The following is a 20,589-nucleotide window of genomic DNA, read 5'->3' on the forward strand; positions in this document are numbered from 1 at the left end:
GGGAAGGCTACAAGTTCTTTTGGGATAACTTTGTAGTGCTGGAGCAGGCTGAGAACCAGATCGAGTGGAGTTGGCATCCATACCTTGGCAGGTGGGATCATAGCACACATGCTTTGCTATGCATTGCTTCCCTGTTAAAAAAATATTTTATTCTGTACAAACTAGAACCCAAGTGCAAATTGATGTGGCTGCAGCGTGAGCACGGGGCTATACTGTTATATTTCAGGTGCCCCTCGGGTTAAGGAGCTGAAATATATACTGCCAAGCAAATTCTTACGGTCAGGCGAAGTTATTAACGTGAGGACAGAAAAGGAAATAGTTAAACTGTGCTGTTGGGTTTTCCCCCCCCTGTTTATCAGCGTGGGTTTTTTGCGCTTGTCACTTACATAGAAGACTGAGGGAGCGGTTTCGTGTTCCATCCCCGACGAGCCCCGAGTGATGTAACAGCCCGGCGGATAACCGCGGCGGTGACACGCTGCCAGGGACAGGGACTCGCTCTCGGTTTTCTGTGCATGTGAGAGTGTCACTTGTGGAATGCTGCAAAAGCGGATGCTGTCTGCCCGCTCCCCCCACTTTCTCTTGCCCTTCTTTTTACCCTCGCTTTCCCTTCCCTCTTTTCCTTTTCCTCCTCTTTTCACTTCTCCCCTCCTTTCGCTTTTCCTTTCCCCCCCTTTTCACTTCTCCCTCCCCTTTCCCATCCTTTTCCTCCTTTCCTTTACTCCTGACCCATTTCTCCCTGCCTTTCCCCCCCTTCCCCCCATCTCCCCTTCCCTCTCTTTTCCTTCATCCCCTTTCCCTGTCTCCCCCCGTTTCTCCTTTCCCCCCACTCCCCATAACGCAGTGACCGTGGCCGCCGGCAGTGCGGGCTCCCAGCCGTGCACGGCGGGTTCCGCACCCGCGCAGCCGGAGCCGGACCCCTCCGTGTCCCCCCTGGGTGCCTCGGCCGTCAGCCCCACAGCATCCCCGCGCCCGCCGCCCCCCTCCGCCAGCCCCGGTGTCGGTGCGGGGCCGTTCGCAACCCCCCGGCTCCCGGCGGGTGTGGAGCGGGGCCGGGGCATTCCCGGCAGGCGGGGGCAACGCCGCTCCGCCCCCGCGGGGCTGAGCCGGCCCTATAAGGGCGGTGGCGGCGGCGGGGTACGGCCAGAGCTCGCTCTGGTCGGATCCGCCGCTGCGTTCCTCTGTGTGTCCCTCTGTGTGTCCCGGCACAGCCCAGCCATGCCGCTGCCCCGCATCCCGCTGCGCGCCGCGCTGCTGCTCGGCCTCCTCCTGCGAGCCGCCGCCGCCGAGTCGGTGAGTCCCGCCGGAGCCCCCGCGGGGCCGGGGAAAAGGGGACGGTCTGCCCCGGCAGCGAAGGGCTCCCGGTGCCCGGGGGAGGACTGGGTGACCCGCGGGGCTTGGGTCCCACTCGCTAGCAGCCTGAGAGCTGGTGCCACCGCTGGCCTCCAGGCGTTCTGCCCCCGCTGTTAGCCCTTCTCCGGGGAAGGGTGGCTGAAATAGGGGGACGGCGATAGGGCCGTTCCCGTTCTTCCTCCGGTTCCCCTGGCTCGGACGCTGCTTCCTTCGGCAGATGCCAAAGCAGCGTCGCCCCTGCCCGGCCGTGCCCGGTGCAGGGCTCCTCCTGCCCGGTGCCGAGCTGTGCCCGCGGCTGTGCCGCTGCTCACGTATCCCGCTCTGCCCCGTGCGCAGGGTGCTGGGCTCACAGCAGTGCAGGGGACCCGGCTACCTGGTGGAAATGAGCTGCTCTCCGTTACGGTTTTAATCTCCAACTTCTGGTCGCGAAAGTCCTTTAATTTTTCTTTTCTTATGCATGTGTGGTGGGTCGGATGCGTGCGATGCGTTACAGCACCTGGATAAGCTTTCCAGCCTTACCTGTTTGGTTGTGCTGGTACCTGGTGTCTTTCCGTGTGTATCAAAGCTTCCTCGTGTCCACATGGGAGTGAAAAATGATGAGTTACCGTGGAGGGTTTAATAATCTGTTAAATATATAGAGGTGAAACATTTTGGATGCTTTAAGCCGGCGCATGTGGGGTCTTCCTGGTGAAGCAGAGATCTGGGGATTCTGACTTCCCCGCTGTTTGTTTGTTTTTGTGTGTGACCATCTTGCTGATAGTGCAATCAGGGCGGATTCCTCTGTGCTGCTGAGATTAAGGTAACTGCAGGAGATCAGGGGTTCCCAAAGTAGGTTTAATCATTCCCCATTGGCTTGTTTTGGACTGAAGGCTGGGTGGGCAGATCAGAACTGATAAGGGTCTGCTGCTTTCTAATAGGGCCACAGGGCTGGGAGGTTGCTGGTTGTAGAGCAGGAATCTCCCACAGAGAGCATCTGTAGTAATTGTCAGCTACTCTGCTAAAACCAACCAGCCCAAATCCACTTTACTCTAATCTGGTGTCTTTATCCCTGCCATTAAGCACGTGAATCGGTCGTTTGGGAACTGGCCCAAACTAGTAGGGCAAACCTTTGGGGCAGACAGCATCTGGAAGTTGCACTGACCATGTTTGGTATGAAATGCAACTTGGTGTCCCTGGGGACTGGACTGGTCTGCAAGCATCGGATTTCTGAAAAGACAACAAATTTTGCACAGATGTGGTCTGTGAATCCTTATATAGAATTTACGTGAAATATTTATCTGTGTCCTTTAAGCTACCTAAGATCGAGTGTATGCTTGAGAAGTAACACTGGCCTACTATGAAGCCTAATCCAAACAAATTGTTTGGGTTACAGGCTGCCAGGGAGGAGACGAGGATGACACATGTCTTGGGAGGGTTCTGCTGGCACTCCTCCCATATTATTTTTTTTAACAGCACTGCCAAAACGTGCAGGGCTGCACAGCATGTGGCTCTTGGTTTTTCTGCGCAGGCAGGGTGAAGACAGGTAGCTGTTTCTTAACAAGATGGGGATTGTATTTCTTGTGCTTATGTAAGAGTGTGGATGTTGAGAGTGATTCGGTGCTTGAATATTTCCCCAAGCCTGTACAAACAAAAATGCCTTGGCTCTTTTCCCCTTCAGCAGCTTTCTGGTGTAAATGGGATTTCTCCATGTGAAGCAATCCTGGATGTGTAAGAGGGTGGGGAATATTACTGAAGTGCTTAAGTGTGACGTTGGTGCTCAGGCGGTGGGTGGGTGGGTGGGTTGTGTTACAGCAGCCCCGCAGCTTTGTGTGAGAACATTGCCTTCTTCCCGCGGGCCCGGGGAGGCTGGAGCTGATGCCTGATGTCACCAGGTGGTCCCCAGCCCTCTCCGCTTGAGTGCCTTGGAAAGCAAAGCATGTGTGGGCAGGATGCTCCCCTCTGTGCTGTACAAGGATGGGTTTCCTGCAGAAGATGCTTGAGGGGGGATGGACAGAAAGTCACCAATGCATCCAAGATGTGGGATCAGTGGAGTTAACAAAGGATGTGAGGTCTGCCTTGCTTGGGCAGAGTGGCATCGCTGAGCTTTCCTTGTGCTTTTAGCATCCAGAAGTGCCCCTGGCAGCACAGGAGGGAAGCAAGGAGTATTCCCCCATGGCAGAGGGTATTCCCTCTGCTGCAGGCTTGGGCTCTGCTCCGTTTGTCTGGGCTGCTAAAGGACCAAGTGCCCAGAGCTCAGCAGGGCCGTAGTAGTGCTAGTGGGCTGCAGGCTTGTTGCAGTCATCCTACTTTTGTGCCTTGAACTACGCAGAAAAAGTCTTCCTGCAGCACCATGTCGTGTTTGCGTGTCCTCAGCAGTAGAGAGGAGCACAAATCCAACCCAGAAGCTCCTGGCAGAGGATTGCTCAGGGAGAGGGGGCAGGCTTCGTGCTGTTTGTGGGCTGTTTGCTGGTTTAAAGCAATCATGCTCAGAGGCCTCCTGATTGGCAAAGCTGGTGTCTTGTTGATGATAGCTGTGTTTGGAAAGTAGTGCAGCATTATTAATGTTAAAACCGGTTTGGCTTGTCCTGCTGCCATTGATCCCCGAGGCCTGTTCTTTCTGCTCTTTGCCCAGTTTCTCATCTGTCCCTCCCAATCAAATCAAGACATTGCTATCTGCACGTTTTACTTTATTTTACCTTGACTTGCCATGCTCACATTTAGAGCAAATCTCTGCTTTGCTTCAGTCTCCCTACAACACAGAGCAGCAAAGTGACGGTGACTAAAGCGATGTCCCTTAGCCCTGAAGGGGAAGGAGCTCATGACTTCTGGTAGTCAAACCCATAGCTGTTTGTGGGGATGAAATGACTGTAATGTGTAGGAAAAAAATAACCACTTTAGCACCTTGTGCTTTCTTGTCGTGCATACACGACTCCTGGGGTGGGAGTTCAGGGCTGCACGGTCCCTCCACAGCTGAGCACCTTGTCCCCGGTAGCTGTGGAGGTTCCCATGGGTAGGAACAGTCACCCTGCAGCACTTGAGGCACAGTCAGGGAAACAGGGCTGCTGCCCAGCTCTCATCTGTCCCAAGTGCTGCCAGTGCCCACGCTGGAGAGTGCTTTCCTGTGGTTCAGAGCTTTCCCGAACATCTTGCGCAAGAGGCAAACTGGGGCTGAACTTGGTACTTTTCAGATTTGTGATACCAGAGGCTCATTCACCCTGGGAACTAAGGGCTGTTAGCCAACCTGATTGCTCCCTTTCCTGCCCCTCCTGTTGCTCTCTCCCAAGGTCTCAGCCCTTTGAGTTCCTGCAAAGGTCTGCATCCAGTCCAGCAACAGGGAAAATGTTTTCCCTGTGTGTCTTCCCCTCTTCCTTCCCTTCCAAGCCTCTGTTAATGGCTTTACTATTGCCTTGAGCTGTTTGAATGGCATGGGGAGGCCATTTACTCTCAAATGCCTGAACTAGAGCCTAATGTGACCTTGCTATGATTTTCCTGTAGTGTCATACTGCCTTTTCGAAATGCTTGTGTCCCACTTCCACCACAGGCTGGAAGCTGCTAACCTGACTTTCCAAGTGATGATGAAGAGGGGGCACACTGGCTTGCTGCTCAGCAGGCAGCCTTCAGCACAGTTCTTACAGCTACTTTTCCTTCCCTTTTGACTCGTGGTGCTGGTAAATGCTCTGTTGGAAACATCCTGGCTGCTTGAATCCCCTTGGTGACAAGTTACCACTAGGTTGTGTATTTGATGTGTAAGCTGTTCTTTCTCAAATGAATGGATTGATGGACTTAGGTTTAAAGACTTTTCTTGATTGGTGATAGTATCTGTATGTGTAAGGATGGCATGGTAACTGTGGTTCCACAGTCTGCAGTGTAAATTACTTGGGTTGACTTGTTAAGATTACTTGATTAAGTTATCGTGGCTCTCCGATCCTGCAGAACTCCCCAGCTATCACTTTGGCCAGACTAAATGCAGCATCCATCTTTCAAAACACTTCCTAGCTCTTGAGTTAACATTTATCCTCTTGAGCCTGCTCTTAGGTCTTGCAGCTGCATTCTCCCCCTCTACTCAGTACATCCTGTTCCTTTATGCTCTGTAACAACAGCCGGGTTGTGCTGCTTTTGCAGCCTCAAACGAGAAGCTGATGCAGTTGAAGCACTACAAAACCGAAGGGACAAGCCCTGCACACGCCTGACCTCCGGGCTGCTGCTGAGGAGCATGTGTGGCTGTTTGTTTGAGACTCGATGGAATGCAAATGCTTGAGATTAAGGATTCAAATGATTTGCACTAGAATGAGACTCTTGTGATGAGACTGGGCTTGGTGGCTCTGAATAGACAGGGCAGCCTGCTTAGAGTTTCACTTCTAGTAAGCCTCTGCTCTGAGGGGCTGTAAAAGATCCTACACTAATGAGCAGTTAGGGCTGTGCTTCTAGGTTAGTTCAGACTTAGGTTTTTTTTGTCTTTAAGCATGTGCCTGAATGTTTGTCCAGTAAATGCTGCTGGTCAGAGGACCAGCTCTGCTGTGTGTCGCTCTGACTTGCAGCAGTCATGCTCTGACTCAGGTTTCTGGCACTTGGCTGGACATCCCAGCTCCCGGGAACACTGCTGTCACCCTTTGAGTAACGGCCCTGGCCCCTTACCCAAAGCAGTGACTCAGACTTCTGAGGCGCTGCAGCACAGAGGTGGATCTCTTCTTCTGGGGCTAGAAAGGGGGTGACAGGCAAAACTAGTGCTGCTGCTTGGCACCCAGTCTGGGCTGCCCTTGGCACTGAGCGCCCGCCTTTGCGGCTGCCTCCTGTTTAATCTGGTCGTGGCTTTGGTGGGCAGAAAAGCTGTCGGGCTCTGACATGCGACTGCTGCCAGCAGCCGAGTTGGTGTTGGCAAAGGCAGATCAGAAAATGGCCCTGTCTTGAGCAGCCATAGCTTGCTCTGGCAGCTCCGTGGTTCCTTCATTTTCAGGCAGATACTGTTGGAAACAAGAGCTGCATGGGAGAGAGGAAAGCAGCAGTATTATCTGAAATGACTGAAAGCATTCAAAGCAAGCTAAAGGAGCATAAAGTCTCAAAAGAGGGGGTTAAATACTTAATCCTGAATCTGGAGAAAATGTCAGCGTAGGAGGGGAAAGCACGCAAGATGTAGCTGCATCCCTCTCAGTTTCTGAGGGCTGGCTGACTTGAATAGTGTGCTTCTTGTAAAAGTCTTATTTTTGCTGGAAATACACACTCTTGTCAGTTTATCCTTAAATCCTTTGAGGCTGAGACTCTGCTTATGAAATGCCAAGAGGCTCTTGTTAGACAAATTATTGGGATAACTTAAAAATCAAAGCAGTTAATTAAAATCTCAGGGAGACACTCCTTGGGGCAGGAAGGAGACTGGGAGACCCATAGCACTGTTATCCAAGCAGCTGGTGTTACGTCAACCAAAACCACGGCTGCTTCTTGCTTAAGCAAATCGTATTCTGTCAGGGAAAGCAAAGCCTTCCATGGGAAGGATTTCTCTCTTTCTGCCTTAGCTGCTGAAGGGGAAAAGGTGTCTTCACCATGGGTCCTGGAAAACTGTGCTGCTGTCAATCTTGAATACAAGGAGATGTGGCCTTGCCCCACTTACCTTGCTGCGAGGCCAACCCTGCCTCCTGCCCTTTAGCTGCTGTTACAGTCAAACTAGAGCAATAAGAAGCAATGCTAATGTGGGCAGAAATCTCTGTGCAGAAGGCAGATGACTGAGAGGAGTATGGCTGGAAGGAGAGCACCTGGTGTGATGCTGTGCTGGCCCGGAGAGGAGCAAGACCCATAGGTGAAGGGACAGATCCTGACTGGTGTGGTGTTAGGAGGGTGGCAGAAGCTCCTTTAGTGGGCTAGGGCCCCCCTTTAAAAACAGAGAAGCTCCTACTCTCCTCCAAATGGAAATACAGACCCTACTGATGTCAGGAGTTTTTGCTTGGAAGATTCTGTTCCCCAGCAAGGTAAATATTTATTGCAAATCCACACTGTGCAGTGGAGCAGAGTCTGGAGCCAGGATCTTGCAGGAGACTGTTTATGCGCAGGCTGTTCTTGGCGCTAATTCCAAATTTCCTGAGGCTGAGTATGAGGAGCTGGTCCTGCGTGTTGGTTACTCACAGACTTGCTCGTCCAGCTGAGCGTGGGCTCTGCAGCGCCAGGGAAGGAGTGACCAAAACAATAGCTGGGTCCCTCTGCTCTGGCTGTGACACTGTGGGTGCACAGACGTGATCAGGGAGGGCTGGAAAGCTGCTGCTGGCTGCTCACCCTCTGCTCAGAGAGGGGAAGAAGCCTCACTGGGAGTTCAGAGCCCTCAGAGAGAGGAAAATGCTTCTGGAAGTGACAGGTTTCCTGAAGTACAGCTGCACTATCCTGAATAGCACACGCTGTGTCTGCTGCTTCCTGGGCCCAAGCCAAGGCATAAGTAGGGAATGTCTTTGTGAGAAAACAAACCAAAAAATCCCCACCAAACCCCACACACTGAAAACCCAGCCTCTGCTGCTGCAGCTAGCCAGGAAAATCCCTGCTGTTGAAATGTTTATTTGTATAAATGCTCACACGGGTATGGCTGATAGTGTAGCAGCAGCACTCCACTGTCTCAAGTGCTTTTGTGCCGATAACTTCCTCTGCTGCTGTTCTTTGCTGGCACCTTTGCCAGCAGAGCAAGGCTTGAAATAGCATAACTGTGCTGGCAGAGCTCAACTGCCTGGGCTAAGCCTAAATCTTTGGGCTACTACTTCTGATTAGATTAAAATGGATCGTGGGAGGGGAAGCGTTTGTAGGGCGCAGCATTGGGAATCTTGACTGTACAAACAAGCTGAGATTAGCCACATGGTGAGCCAGATAGGAAAGGCACTCTTTGAAGTTGGGTGTCTGCCTGGCTTAATTTTGCTAACGCTCTGGCATGAGGGAGCATAAAGATCCCAAAATGGCACGTCACGCATTTCTTGCCAAGTGGAAATTCTGCTTGTGTGCGTGTTTGGGGAAGCATTGGGGTGCAGCTGTATTCTAGGAAAGGGCAGTGAGGGCAGGTCTTTTCCTGGCATGAGGGGGAAGTATGATATGTGAAATAGCCCAAGTCTGAAGTGTCAGCATGAAAAATCATCCCTGATGGAAAAGCTGTTCTGCTGGGGCATTTATATCCTTTTTTTCTTCTGCAGACAAGGATGCAATAGAAGCCTTTAATAGAGTAGGGCAACTCAGAGTGAGCTGTGAGCTGGAAAAACTGTGAATTCCATTTTTAACCTTGAATAGAATTTTTCCAGCTTCTGAGCTGAGCTCTGGACAGTGAAGCATATGAACTACTTATGATTAGGTTTGTAAATACCATAAAAAAATATAATCTTTTTATGAACTAGGTGTGAATCATGGCCTGTGACCGGGAGAACCCTTCAGGGGCGTGAAACGTCTCTGTCACAGTTGTTTTCCTCACATGAGAGCTCCTGCTTTTTCCTCCTGTAGTTTTCCTCTGAACTTTCTTTATTTGCTTCAGGGCAAGTGATGCACACACAGCTATCTGCAACTGCCTGCTGAGCTTTGTCTCCCTGAGCTGGACTGGGAAGTGGTCACCTCCTTCATGCTCGGGCTCTGGAGCTGGGAATTGAGTGTTTAGAGCAGCTATTTTGCCACCGTTGCAGTAAATATATCCCAGCATGTGCCTTTCTGGCAAAGGACTCAGTCTTTATGGCTTTGCTCTTGGCTGATAATCACGCAAAAGCAGTTAAACAAGGGTTCATTCCTTTCTAATCTCTCTGTCCTGCTCCTACAGCGTGGCTGGTGCGTGATGTGGGCTGGAGGGAGCAGGCTGTGTGTAAGCAAGAGCACAGCAGCTCAAAGGTAACTTGAGGTTTGACTTTGTAAGTGCAAGGAAGCCTATTTTGAGCAAGCAGAGCCTGGGAGGATTCATCCCTACTGCAGGGAGGCACCCGTGACAGCGAATGGCTCTCCAGAGCCCGGGATTAGAGTGTAATTGTCATGGGGATTATGGCTCCGCTGCCACATGAGCCCCCGGGAGAGCTGCTTGTGGCAACACAGCTTAAAGAATCACACAGGGAATGGGGGAGAGAGGGAAGTGGGCCAGGCTGGCACTGGGATAGTGCTGGATGTGCCTTTCACACGTGGGCTGTGGAGTGTGAGCACACCGGGCTGCCTGGCGATGGAGACCTGCTTGGGCAGGGACTGGGCAGGCTTCCCTAAAGTCGCCTTGAGCAAGCGATGCTTTTCCCAGCTGAACAGTTCCCCAGCCTGCATGTTGCTCCTGCTGCCTTATTAAGCAAAAGTCTTGTTTGTGTTACTGAGCACAATTTAAAAAAATTCCTTTTCCCCTCTTTGGTAAGAGGCACAAAGACTGTGCAGTAGCTGCTGTGGGTACTGGAGCTGCCTGCAGGCTCTGGTCTGTGCTCTGCTCTGATTTCCCCCTTAGTCCTCAGAGTGTCGTGGATTTACCTTTATGGCTCACTGTGGTGGGAGTGCTGGACAGTGGCTGTCAGAGGAGATGGGCAAGGCTGGCTGTGGTCCTAGGACTGCCTGGAAAGTGTTGAGCAAAGGTAGTATTTAACTATGTCTGGAAGCCTCAGGTGATCCTGCCATGGAACTAAATGCAAACATGTGTCTGGAGGGGAGCTGTTTAACTTTTGTCCTTGGCACCAGGGCCAGGGCAGGCTGTGTGTGCTGCAAGTTTTATGTGGGCCAGACTGACCAGGAATGGGTGGTAAGATGGTACCTCCAGGCATGGTCACAAGGAGCCAGCACAAGTGGATTTTTTTACTTTACTGTGGCTGATGTGTTAGGGGAGTTAGGTGTGACTTCGATTGAAATGTTGATATTTGCTTTGCTCCCAGGACTAAAATGACTTTTGTATATTTGTTTTCTTCTCCTCTACACAGAGCTGGAGCATGGAGTGAGGGAAGGGAGTGAAGGGTATTTTGGGGGGGAAATATAGACCTTTCCCTTACTAGTCTGGAAGGAGCTGCCTCTGCTGGAAGCTCATGTCACTTCTAATAAGGTTTTTTAGTGCTTATTCAGATGGGAAAATAGAGCAGTCTTTGCCTGTTGCCACTGCACACCTCCCTCCTGTGGAGATCTGCTCTGTTTGGGCTGTTTCACACTGATTTGAGCTGCCCTGTCTCCAGTGCTGTGTGGCTCCTCTGCTTTTGGAGGGCTGTTGGGGCTTCAGGGGGATGAGCTCACTCCTAACCCCTGCTCTTTCACATGCTTGATGTGAGCTTTAGAACCTTCCTGGTTTGTGGGCTCCTGCAAGAGCTGGGTGGAAGTGAACTGCATGGAAATCCCCTCTCTTGGGCTCGGTGGTTTACAGAGGTTTGCATCCTTGCAGCTGCTCATGTTGTTCAGGAGCCCTTCCTGGTTAAGCCGATGTAGATGTGCATGGTGGTGGTGGGAGGTGACATCTGTCTGTGACAGGACAGGGGCTGGGGAGGATATTTTGTGTAAGGCTGCTTGCTGCAGGGAAAAGAGGTGATCTGCACAGCCGACCCTGACTGCAGCGCACCTGAGAAGCCCTGGGAGCAGCTCACACCTGCCTGTCCCTGCAGGCTGCACAGGGTTAACAGGTCTGTGCCTCTGCCCCCTTCTGCCACCTCCCAGGCTGGCCCAGCTCCATGTGCTTTTGTTTAGGAAAGGTTGACTTTCACCTTGCTTCTGTTTACTCCCAGGTTTATGTACACAGTGCTGGGGAGGGAGACCAGGAGCAAGCGCTGAGTCTCCATGCCAAAATTATAAACTTGATAAAGGGTTCTGTACACTGTGAATGCCCCAGTCTCTGCAGTCTGACTCCCTTTGCAGCTTGCTGGCTGTGACCCTTCAAAGGAGTTTTTAATGAACTCTGTGTTCGATCAGAGACAAGGGACAGCTGTAAAAGGCAGTCCTATGTCTGGAAAACTTTGTCTCTGCCCCAAAACATCATTTGGGTTTTTTGGAAGGGGTTTGCAAAGGCTGTGGTGAGGGCATGTGGGCTGGGGCAGGTGAGCTGCCTGGGTTTGTTATTTCCCAGAACTTGTCAGCGGCTGGGGAAATTCACACATTGCACAGAAGCTTTGCTTGCTGCCTCAGTACAATAGCTGATATTTCTTTGAGAAGAGGCGAGGAAAGCCCCAGGAGCACGAAATGGAGTGAGATGGGCTAGGGATGGAGCACAGCAGGGCCTGGGGTCCCAGGGGTGCTCTTCTTGTGCCTCCACCAAGCAAGTGTCTGGCTTCATCCAGTAGTGCAGCTTGTCTCAAAACATGAGCCCTCTGTGCCCAGCTTTTCCAGGAACGATGCTCACAGTTCACCAGCCTGATGTGCTGGCTGTCTGGCTGGGAATAAACTCTTATTTATTTATTTTTTTGCCACTGGCAGGCAGGAAAAGCTTCTGCTCCCCAGCAAGCTGTTTAATCTCCCCCAGTGCTTACTGGGGATAAAGCTGCTTAACATGAGGAAGAAATCCTGGAACTAGATTCCTGCAGGGAAGGTTGATTCCTGTACAGACCCTTCCTAGAGAGGAGCATATTAATAGTAGGACTCTACTTCAGCTGCCAGGGTGAGGTGGGGCTGTGCAGCCGCCCAGTCCGACTCTCCCAGCAAGTCCCTGGCCTGGCTCCAGCACGGGGATAACAGGTGGTGGAAAGGAGCCTCGGAGCAGCGCTGGTGCCCCTCTCCAGCTGGCAGTTGCAGAAGGTGTTCAGCTGAACGTGGCCAGGGATGGCTTGGCAAGGGCTGACAATCCTCCTGTGGCAGTCTCAGAGCTTTTTCCTCTTGGCTGCAGCCTGCAAGCTGAGAGGAAGTAGCAGCATCTTCCGTGGTGCCTGTTCACCAAGCAGCAGAGCTGCAGGGAGGACTGTGTGCTCTTGGAAAGGGATGTACTTTTTTTGAACAATACTCCAGGGAGCTCTTTATGTGGCACTTGGGAAGCCCGAAGCTCTTGCTTTTAAGTGCTGTGAAAGTGCCTGTGTGCCCTCTCACAGGTGTGTATGCAAGGAATGTGCCTGCTCCAGACCTGCCCTGTGAGCACCGCGCTCCAGCGTTAACTCTTCCCAGCCTGCCCATGCCCCAGCTCCCAGGCAGGGCCTGCTTCCTAGAATTACATGCCTTGAAACCTGGAGAGTAATTATGGAGGTGCCCAGCAGCCCTCTGACTTCACTGTCAGGTGAACCTGTAATGTGAGGCCACTGCCCACAGGAAAAGTTTCCTGTACGGTTCGAGAAGTTCTTGCAGCTTCCAGGAACTTCCCCATCCTTGCTCAAGAGGATGATGAAGAATGAGTTCAAGGAACACTCCCATATAATCTTATTTATGCTTGTGAGTCAGTAATTTCCTTGTTGTGTGCTCTGCTGGTAAACACAGTCTGTCCTGATTTAAATAGAGTTTTTTGATAGCCAGACCTGGTGTGTTCCACAGCGTGCACTAATCACTGTGGCTGTGTGCCGCCGATCAGCTCGTGGCTGGGCTGATCTGATAAGGCCAGTGGGCTGATCAGTCACCCTGGGGCTTAAACCTCGGTTTTCTTGAGCCGCCCTTGCTTGGACATTAGTGGCTGTGACTCATGGTGAAGTACCGGGTGAGCTGGCACCGGGGTGTGGCACAGCACAGCACTCGCCACCATCATCTGCCCGATGCAGGGTTGTTTGGATCTGCAGCAAATGTGCTCCCCAGCCCCGGGAATTGGGTTCTTCCTGCCCCTCGATGAAATGGCCAGAAGCTGCCCTGGGAACAGCTACTGCACGCTGGCAGCAATTTCCATTGCAGGGCTGGCTTTGGCTGGGTTTCGCATATCTTGAAATGAATATGCCTTGGAGCAAGTGATCCGTAACGTCAGGAATGCCTGATTCCAGGCTGGGAGAGGATTTCTTTCAAGCTGACTTTCCTCCCAGCCCCCTTCCCGGCATCTAGTGCCAGACCTGGCATAGCAGAGAGAGGGGGTCTGGGAGGAGAACTGGCCTCAGCACTTCATGCCCTCTGGGCTGTTCATCTGGTTATCCTGTAGCCTGGTTGCTGGGGAGACCAAAAATGCCTCAATAAGCAAGGAAAAGCACATCCAGTGCTGCTGCTCCTGGTGCAAAATGAGAAACATCTTGTGCTTGTTTGTGGCAAACCCAGTGTGCCAGTGGGCAGGGGAATGGGGCTGGGAGCAGGGCTGGGGCTGTGGGCAGAGGAAGCTGACACATGGCTTGTGGCTGATAGCTGGCCTCGGCTAGAGATCGATAGCGGATGTAATTCATCACCTCTGGGCTGTGGGATGGGCCACACCTGGCCAGGTGAGCAGGAGGGCTGGCCCCAGCTGCTCAGGGCTCGGTGGTGCTGCCACCCAGCTCTGTGTCCCCACGAGTCTCTGATCCTCCTCACCCCAGTGAGGCTATGGCCTGGTAAGCTTGTACATTGAGGGAAACCCCTTGGATGTGCAGGACTGTGGAATGCTCTCCTGGGTAGACAAAACCTTTGTCAAGACTTCCCAGTCGTCCTGTGAGGACAGCATGAAAGAATGTTGGCAGCTTAGCCCCCAGCTAAGGGACTCATCCATCTGCATTGTGCCTCTTGCCTTGGGGGAAAGGGTTGAGTCCCCCTCCGTGGTGGTGATGATTTCATGGCTGTGGAAGCATCTGGAATCTGTGGGGTGGTGTTGAGCAACCCCAGAGCTCATACCTTCGGTACCCTCACCAAGGCTGGCCCCAGGGCTGTGGGGAGAGGAGAAATAGTTCTGGGAAGTTGCATAACTTTGGTGAGGGCAGGAGATCTGGGCTTGTGGCTCCTGGAAGGTTCGAGTGTAAATGAGCTCTGGTGTGCAAATTGCCATTGTGGCCAAACAGCTGATCTCTGGGAGGCTGTCCAGCTTTTGTGCTGTTAACTGCACTCCTTGGGCCTTTGGATCCTGGAGAGATTTTATAGGTTTGTTTGTTTACATGCTTTTTAAAAAGGTGAGGCAGGGGAAGCTCTTCCTTCAGGCAAGTCATTACTGATAGCGAGTGCTCTTGAACGTCAGCCTGTATTGCACTGCAATTCAGCTGAACTGACAGGCCAGCTCTTAACCCTTGGGTGATAAAATAGGCTTGTTCTCAGTATAAAGAGTGAGGAATTGCTTTGGCATGAAGCTTTGGTGCTATGCAAAAAACTGACCTATGCCTGTCAGATTTTTTTCCTGGGAATAACAAGTCCTTCCAAACTCTCCCTTATCACAAACAGAAGGTATTGCTTTTCCAAATGCTTTTGTTACAAACTCCTGACCAAGATCCTGTTGTGGTACTTTCACCCTGGGTGTTCAGGTGAACCTCTTGAATCTGTAGCCCTCAGGAAATTCCCCTCCTAGACTGGCTCTCACTTCTGTTCTGAGAAATTCCAGGGGAATTCAGCTGATAAAGATAATGCTTTTGGTGGAGAGGAAGTTCAGCATTTAATATTTTTCTGGTGGAAGTGATGTGCTCAGGCTCTGAACTGTCTGTGAAATGCTTCCGAAGAGTTGTCTCATATTTAACATGTTTCCCCCTCCATTTACAGGTGAGAGAAACTGAAACCATGGATGCTGGGTGGCTTGACTACCCTGCCTCTGGGGACTTGCCAGATGACGAAGACATTGGTGAATTCAGGCCTTACTTGACCTCTGATGGATTAGATATAGATGAGGCATCCGGGTCGGGAGGTAAGTGGGGAAGTGGATCTCCCTCAGCTGTTCCTGTGAAACTTCTTTCAGCACCAGCCCTTGAGTGATGGGCTAAATCACAGCCAGAGCTCCAGAGGAACCACAGTGTCAGGTGGAGATGAAAGCTGTGACTCGTAGTCACTCAGATGAGAACAGTGGAAGTGGTGATGCTGTGATGTCGAATCACTCAGGGAGGACAGATGGAGTCCAGCCAAGCTTGTCTTGCTGCAAATGAAAAGGCCTTGTGCTGGCTGGATCTTTTTCCTGTTGAACTCCAAAGAACTGCTGAGGAACTTAAAAAAATATAATCTATTGTTGAGGCAGTGTTAAAAGGCTTAAAGTTAATGTCTCAGCTGAGGCCAAACAAGGTAAAGGACTAACTGTTGTTCAAGTGAGCTCTTTGTGATGTGCAAAGCTCCCTGCCCAAACCAGTTTCTGTAGCTCTGTGTCCCTTTATGTGAACACTTGTTCTCTAAAAGTAAAAGAACAAGTGCTGAAATTGGTGCCTGACATGTTTGGGCAGATCTGGAGGGTTGGTGAACGATCCTTTAGGGACGGGTGGTGGGAGCAGTGCCCTCCATTGGCATTGCCTTATAAGCTATGGCACACCTGCTCTGCAGGGGCCAATGGATCCAGCTGAAGATCCCTCCCAGCAGAGAGGTGTTGGTTTCAAGATTACATCTCGTGGTCTTGTGCAATCCTAGTCATGAAATGATAAAGAGTACTAGTAGATAAGAGGGAATTGTAGAGGACCAGAGTCCTAGTTTGTGTGCAGTTGCTGGTATTGCAGGAAGTATCTGAATTCTGTAAAAACAGCATGTAATGAGACAAAAACTTGAGAGCCCTTTCTCATTTTTTTTTGCCCCCTCTGCAGACTACCCAGACTCTGAAGATGGCATCTATCTGACCACCATGGATACCCCTGTGGTAGGTATTGCCCTTGTGTGTTTTTAGGCACCATATAGCTCCTCTGGTCTGTCTGTGGAGCTTTTCTGAACACCCTCCCCCTCTGTAAGATGTGGCATCAAGATGAATCCACCTACATGAGCAGACAGTGTACTCGTAATACCCTGAGCAAACTTTCTACTCCCTGCACACCCTCCTGGTTTCAGCTGTGGGTAGGCTGGGTGCTGGTTGCTGATGGGTGTGGTCTGTCTGTATTCTGTAGATATCTGACAACTATATCCCTGGAGATACTGGGAGAAAGATAGAAGGTGAGAAGAAAAACACAGAGGTGGACAATGAAATCATTCCAGACAAAGCTGTACCTGTCGAAGAGAACCTGTCCAACAAGATCTCCATGGCAAGCACAGCCAACAGCAGCATCTTTGAAAGAACAGAAGTCCTTACAGGTAATACTCCACCTTGTCCTGGTAAATCATTAATAATGAAAATCAAAATGGCTTCTGTTGTTCCCTGTTTCTCTGGGGAGCAGCTCCCTGCTGACAGGGGAGTGAGTTGCTTTACCTCTGTGGCTACCTGTAGCAGGGTGGCTTCTGCCTCCCAGTCCTTAAACAACAGCAGAGCCTGCTGCTGGGATAAACAGCTTGTTTTTGAGCCTGCCAGCTGACTGTTGGCTTAAGTCATGTGGCAGCTGCTCTGCACCCGGATTCTGCCTCAACAAGAGGTGTCTCGGGCCATAAAGCAGTGACATCATAGACTTTGATACCAAATACAGGCATTTTCCTTCCAACCTCTGCCCAAGTCCTGCCTTTTCTGAGCTTTGCCAGGAGCCAAGCAACCACTCTAAGGGATTCCAGCACATGGTCAGCTGTAGGAATCTGAGTACCAATGTCTAGAGCAAAACGCAGTGACTGCCTTCCCCTCAGCATGTGGGAAGGGTCTGTCTCCAGCATATTGCTGCTTCAAGCACTTGGCCTGGTGGTCCAAGTATAAACCCAGGCCCTTTGTGCTGATCTGCAGCCATCCTCCCAGTCAGAGAAGAGACTGGAAGAGTGGATTGCAGAACCAGCTAGCAAAGAAGCTGATTTAGTGCAAGGAATAGGTGTCACAACAAGGGATAAACTTCAGTGAAGTCTTGTGGCCACCCTTGGTGTGAGGAGAGAGGAAACCTTAGTGGTTTTTTGCAGGTTTGTAGGTTTTGGTTGTTGGGATGTGGGTTGTTGTTTTGTTTTGGGTTTTTTTTTTTTTTTTGAGGGAAGTGGTGTTGGTAATTGGATGTTGATGAATTGAAGCACAGCATCCCCAGGGTGTGCTCACACAGGTAGCTAACAAAGCATTCAGATTGGAGCTCTACCATTCTCCTGTGGCCTGTAGTGGGGCTTTTTTGGGTGGGTTTTTTTTTCTCTACAGGGAGAACATCTTCTTGTCAACATTTCTTTCTTGGACTAAACTGGAAGATTAGCTCAAACTGGTTAATGTGGAACATGTTATTATTCTGTGGCTGGACTGGAAGCAATCCTGGCCTTTCCCAGTGACATCTGCTGTTGCTGAAAGTGCCAGCACATATGGTGACAGGCACATGGACACGGACTCTGGAGGCAGCTCTGGGGGCTGCTACTTTGGAAGCAGATTTTGAGATGTTGCTGGTGGTTTGGAGTTGCCCAAGACTTATTCCATTCTCTCTTTCCTCCCCAGCTCTCATCGCAGGAGGAGCAGTGGGCCTCCTGTTTGCCATCTTCCTGATCCTGGTCTTGGTCTATCGCATGAAGAAAAAGGATGAGGGCAGTTACGACCTAGGGAAGAAACCCATCTACAAAAAAGCCCCCACAAATGAGTTCTATGCCTAAAGCTCAGCAGCACCTTGTGCCCATCAAGGGACAAACAGACTGTATGGAAACACTGTGCCCTCAGATGAGATGTGCTGAACAAATGCTTTTTTTTTTTTTTTTTTTTTTTTTTTTTTTTTTTGGATTGAATTTCAAGGTGACTTTGAGAAAAAACAAACTTCCTTCATGACCCTTCCCATCCCACTCAGCTAACAAGGGCCCAATGAAATACAAAGAGTCTGAAAAAAAACCTCAGTGTATTTTTTTTCTAAGTTAGTGTAAAAAGAATAAAGATGCCAAATTTTCTGCTTGGTTTTATAGAGGGTATGTAAACACAAACCAGACTGTATGGAAGCAAACACCATGTGTTTGCATCCAGCGTGCCGTGCTGGGATTGGCTGCTTCTATAGAAGATGGCTTTTTTTTAATAAATCTTGCTACTAGATGTCTTGCAGCAGGCTGTTGATGTGAAGCATTTTTGTGGAGAACTATTTATGAATCTCTTACACTACAGATAAATGTTGCCTTATCAGGGAGCAAAAGGCCCACAAGGGCTCAATATCCCTGAATGCCATAAAGGGCCTATGGGAATGTCTTCCCCAGGAGAGTTCTGTCTCTTCCTGTTGGCCCCAGGCAAGGGTCATTAGTCCTTGAAATCAGGACAGCCAGTTGTGTTTGGCTATGGCGACACCCTTTCCTTGCCTTCAGTCTCTTACCTTTTTTTAAGGTTTGCTTGTAGGATTTTTTTATAACAGAATTTTAAAGAAAATAGCCTAATGTTTATATAAAGTTTGTAGAAATTGTTTTGAAATAATAAAAAAAGTAATCTACTTTTTTAATTTCCTCAGATTTATTTTTTCAATCCCTTTGTGTTTCCTTTGGCCGGGCATTTCTTTAGAGATGCTTTTATATGATTCATATTCTGAACTGAAGCAGAGTTAGCTACAGTGTGTTACAGGTTTCTTCTAGTTCTATAGCAGCTACTATAGAGGTGACAGATATTTATGATTTTCTCATAACTTTTCTAGGATTTTTTAAAAAATAGAATTATTTATAGTTTCTGAAATGGCTGCTTTCTCATTTGGTAACTTTTATCCTTTTTATGTAAAACACTAATATAATGAGTCTCTGTGAAAACTATTTAAGCTTTATTCTGTGAATTTCAATTATAAATTCAAGGCAATAACTTCTGTATGCAAAGTTGGATGCATAAATATGATTGAAGTAGGGAAAAGACAAGAGTAATTCTAGGCTGTAATATATTACAATCAGTCCTATAGAGCTATATATTATATATTTTACTGAGATACATACAGATGAGAATGAAAAGGCTGGAGTTAATTCTTCAGCAGCCTTATGGTGTGTAAGAAGCTTCTGATCTTGTTTGTGCTGCTGTTTGTCCAGTGTCTTGTGTAGAGCACCAGGGGCTTGTGCTCGGAAGGCACGTGGGTGCAGCTGGAGCTTGGGGGCTCTGTGGCCGTGTCCTGGCTCCTGGAAGCAGGTTGGGATGTGCCAGGTGTGATCTGCAGAGTCAGAGCAGAGATCCCCACCTTGAGTTGCCCTTGGAAGCAAGTGTTGGAAGCTTGCAGTGTGGAGGTGATAACTTTCTGTCCCCTACAGCGCTGTGCCGAGCCCTGCCTCTTGGGGAAGGCTGGATCTGAGCTCTGCCTGGGTGGCATGTCCCACTGGGAAGCACTGAGCTTTCATAGGGGTAAGCTCTGAACCCCCCGCTGTGGATCTTTCTTAGCATCCCCTGTACACGGCTCCTACCTCCACTGGGAGTGGGACCAACCCCCCAGTCTCCCAGAGCAAAGGCTGATGTGTGTCCGGTGCCTCCGTGCCAGGAAGGTGTTACAGAACCGTGAGCGAGTTGTGTCCTCCTGCGGCTCCGAGTCTGGAGTGGTGAGAGACAAAAATCTGAGTGGGAGTCCCCAAAGTGAGCACCTGAGCAGGCAGCACAAAACCAAGCAGTTGCAAAGCTGGTCGAAAATGTCATGGCTCCTGAAGCCTCTTTCCTGAGGCTTTGCTGTAGGCTTGAGGCCAAGCCCAGAGAGGCAATAGAAAGAAGTGTCCCCTTCTCAGGGTGAGGCAGAGATGTGTTGAGACATCGGTGGGAGAGGAGAGCTCCTCCTCCTCCGGGTGGCTCACTTGGTCCCAGTACAAGCATGTTCGGGGTAACTGTGGGCTCTGGGAGGCTCTCAAAGCTGTGCAGAGTTCACTGGAGGCTGGGAAGGAGAGGGAGGATTGTGCTGCCTGTGGACAGCACTACCAGGAAGGCAGGAGCTGTGGCTGCCTCTCAGGATATTTAGATTCTCTTGTGTAATTGCTCTTGGGGATTTTCCACTGTTACTGGTTTTTTTTTGTTGTTGTTTTTGTTTGTTTGGGTTTTTTTCCCAAATAAATGGTACTTTCTAAAACTGGCTTCTTGGACTGTTTCTGATCTGAAATTACTTTTGGGAGCTGGATAACCGGGAGCTCATGTTTGTGTAACTACTTGGTTTTCTGAAGGGCAAGGCACACTGGGACCTGGTGCGGTGGCCCGCAGCTCAAAGGCGCTTTGTCAGCAGCTCCTGGGCTGCCTCCAGTGCCTGACCCATGAGTGATTCCCATAGGAGCAGCAGCCTGGGGTCTCTGGAGCTTCTCAGCTCCTTAAGCAGAGACAGAACAGTGCCATGGGGTGAATCTGTCCTGTCTTGTGCTCAGTTTTGTGATGGCACTTTAAGAGCACTGTCCGCTCTAAATCAGGAGGGACAGAGGGAGGTAGGAGGAGGCCTGTGCCTGTCCCCTGATGGCAGCAGCACATGCCTGTCCCTTCAAACGAGAGCAATGTCCTGGGCGTTTTGCTTAACCAAGTTTCAAGCCAACCCTGTTTAACCAATGTAGGCCTTCCACTGGGTGCAGAGCTGATCAGCT

At 50.3% G+C, this 20,589-nt stretch overlaps 1 protein-coding gene across 2 annotated transcripts; it reads left to right on the top strand.

Annotated features, from left to right (window-relative positions):
* The first annotated feature begins 1,129 nt into the window (after positions 1–1,129).
* Positions 1,130–20,093, top strand: SDC4 (syndecan 4). Of its 2 annotated transcripts, XM_048321874.1 has the most exons (5): positions 1,130–1,290; positions 14,806–14,947; positions 15,822–15,874; positions 16,116–16,299; positions 17,546–20,093. In XM_048321874.1, exons 1-5 carry the CDS (start codon positions 1,216–1,218, stop codon positions 17,695–17,697), a joined length of 606 nt encoding a protein of 201 aa, XP_048177831.1. In that variant the 5' UTR covers positions 1,130–1,215; the 3' UTR covers positions 17,698–20,093. The 2 variants fall into 2 exon arrangements, with proteins under 2 accessions (XP_048177831.1, XP_048177830.1); XM_048321873.1 differs by lacking the exon at positions 1,130–1,290 and having other exon boundaries at positions 13,486–14,947.
* Positions 20,094–20,589: the final 496 nt, after the last annotated feature.

Source organism: Corvus hawaiiensis, chromosome 17, assembly GCF_020740725.1.
Source record: "Corvus hawaiiensis isolate bCorHaw1 chromosome 17, bCorHaw1.pri.cur, whole genome shotgun sequence".
Taxonomy (NCBI): domain Eukaryota; kingdom Metazoa; phylum Chordata; class Aves; order Passeriformes; family Corvidae; genus Corvus; species Corvus hawaiiensis.

Excerpts from the sequence above, each read along its gene's own strand:
- SDC4 (XM_048321873.1), top strand. The coding sequence starts at position 14,725 with ATGTGCTCAGGCTCTGAACTGTCTGTGAAATGCTTCCGAAGAGTTGTC. Across the intron at positions 14,948-15,821 it reads TGAGGCATCCGGGTCGGGAG|ACTACCCAGACTCTGAAGAT; the intron begins GTAAGTGGGGAA and ends CCCCCTCTGCAG. Across the intron at positions 16,300-17,545 it reads AAGAACAGAAGTCCTTACAG|CTCTCATCGCAGGAGGAGCA; the intron begins GTAATACTCCAC and ends TTTCCTCCCCAG.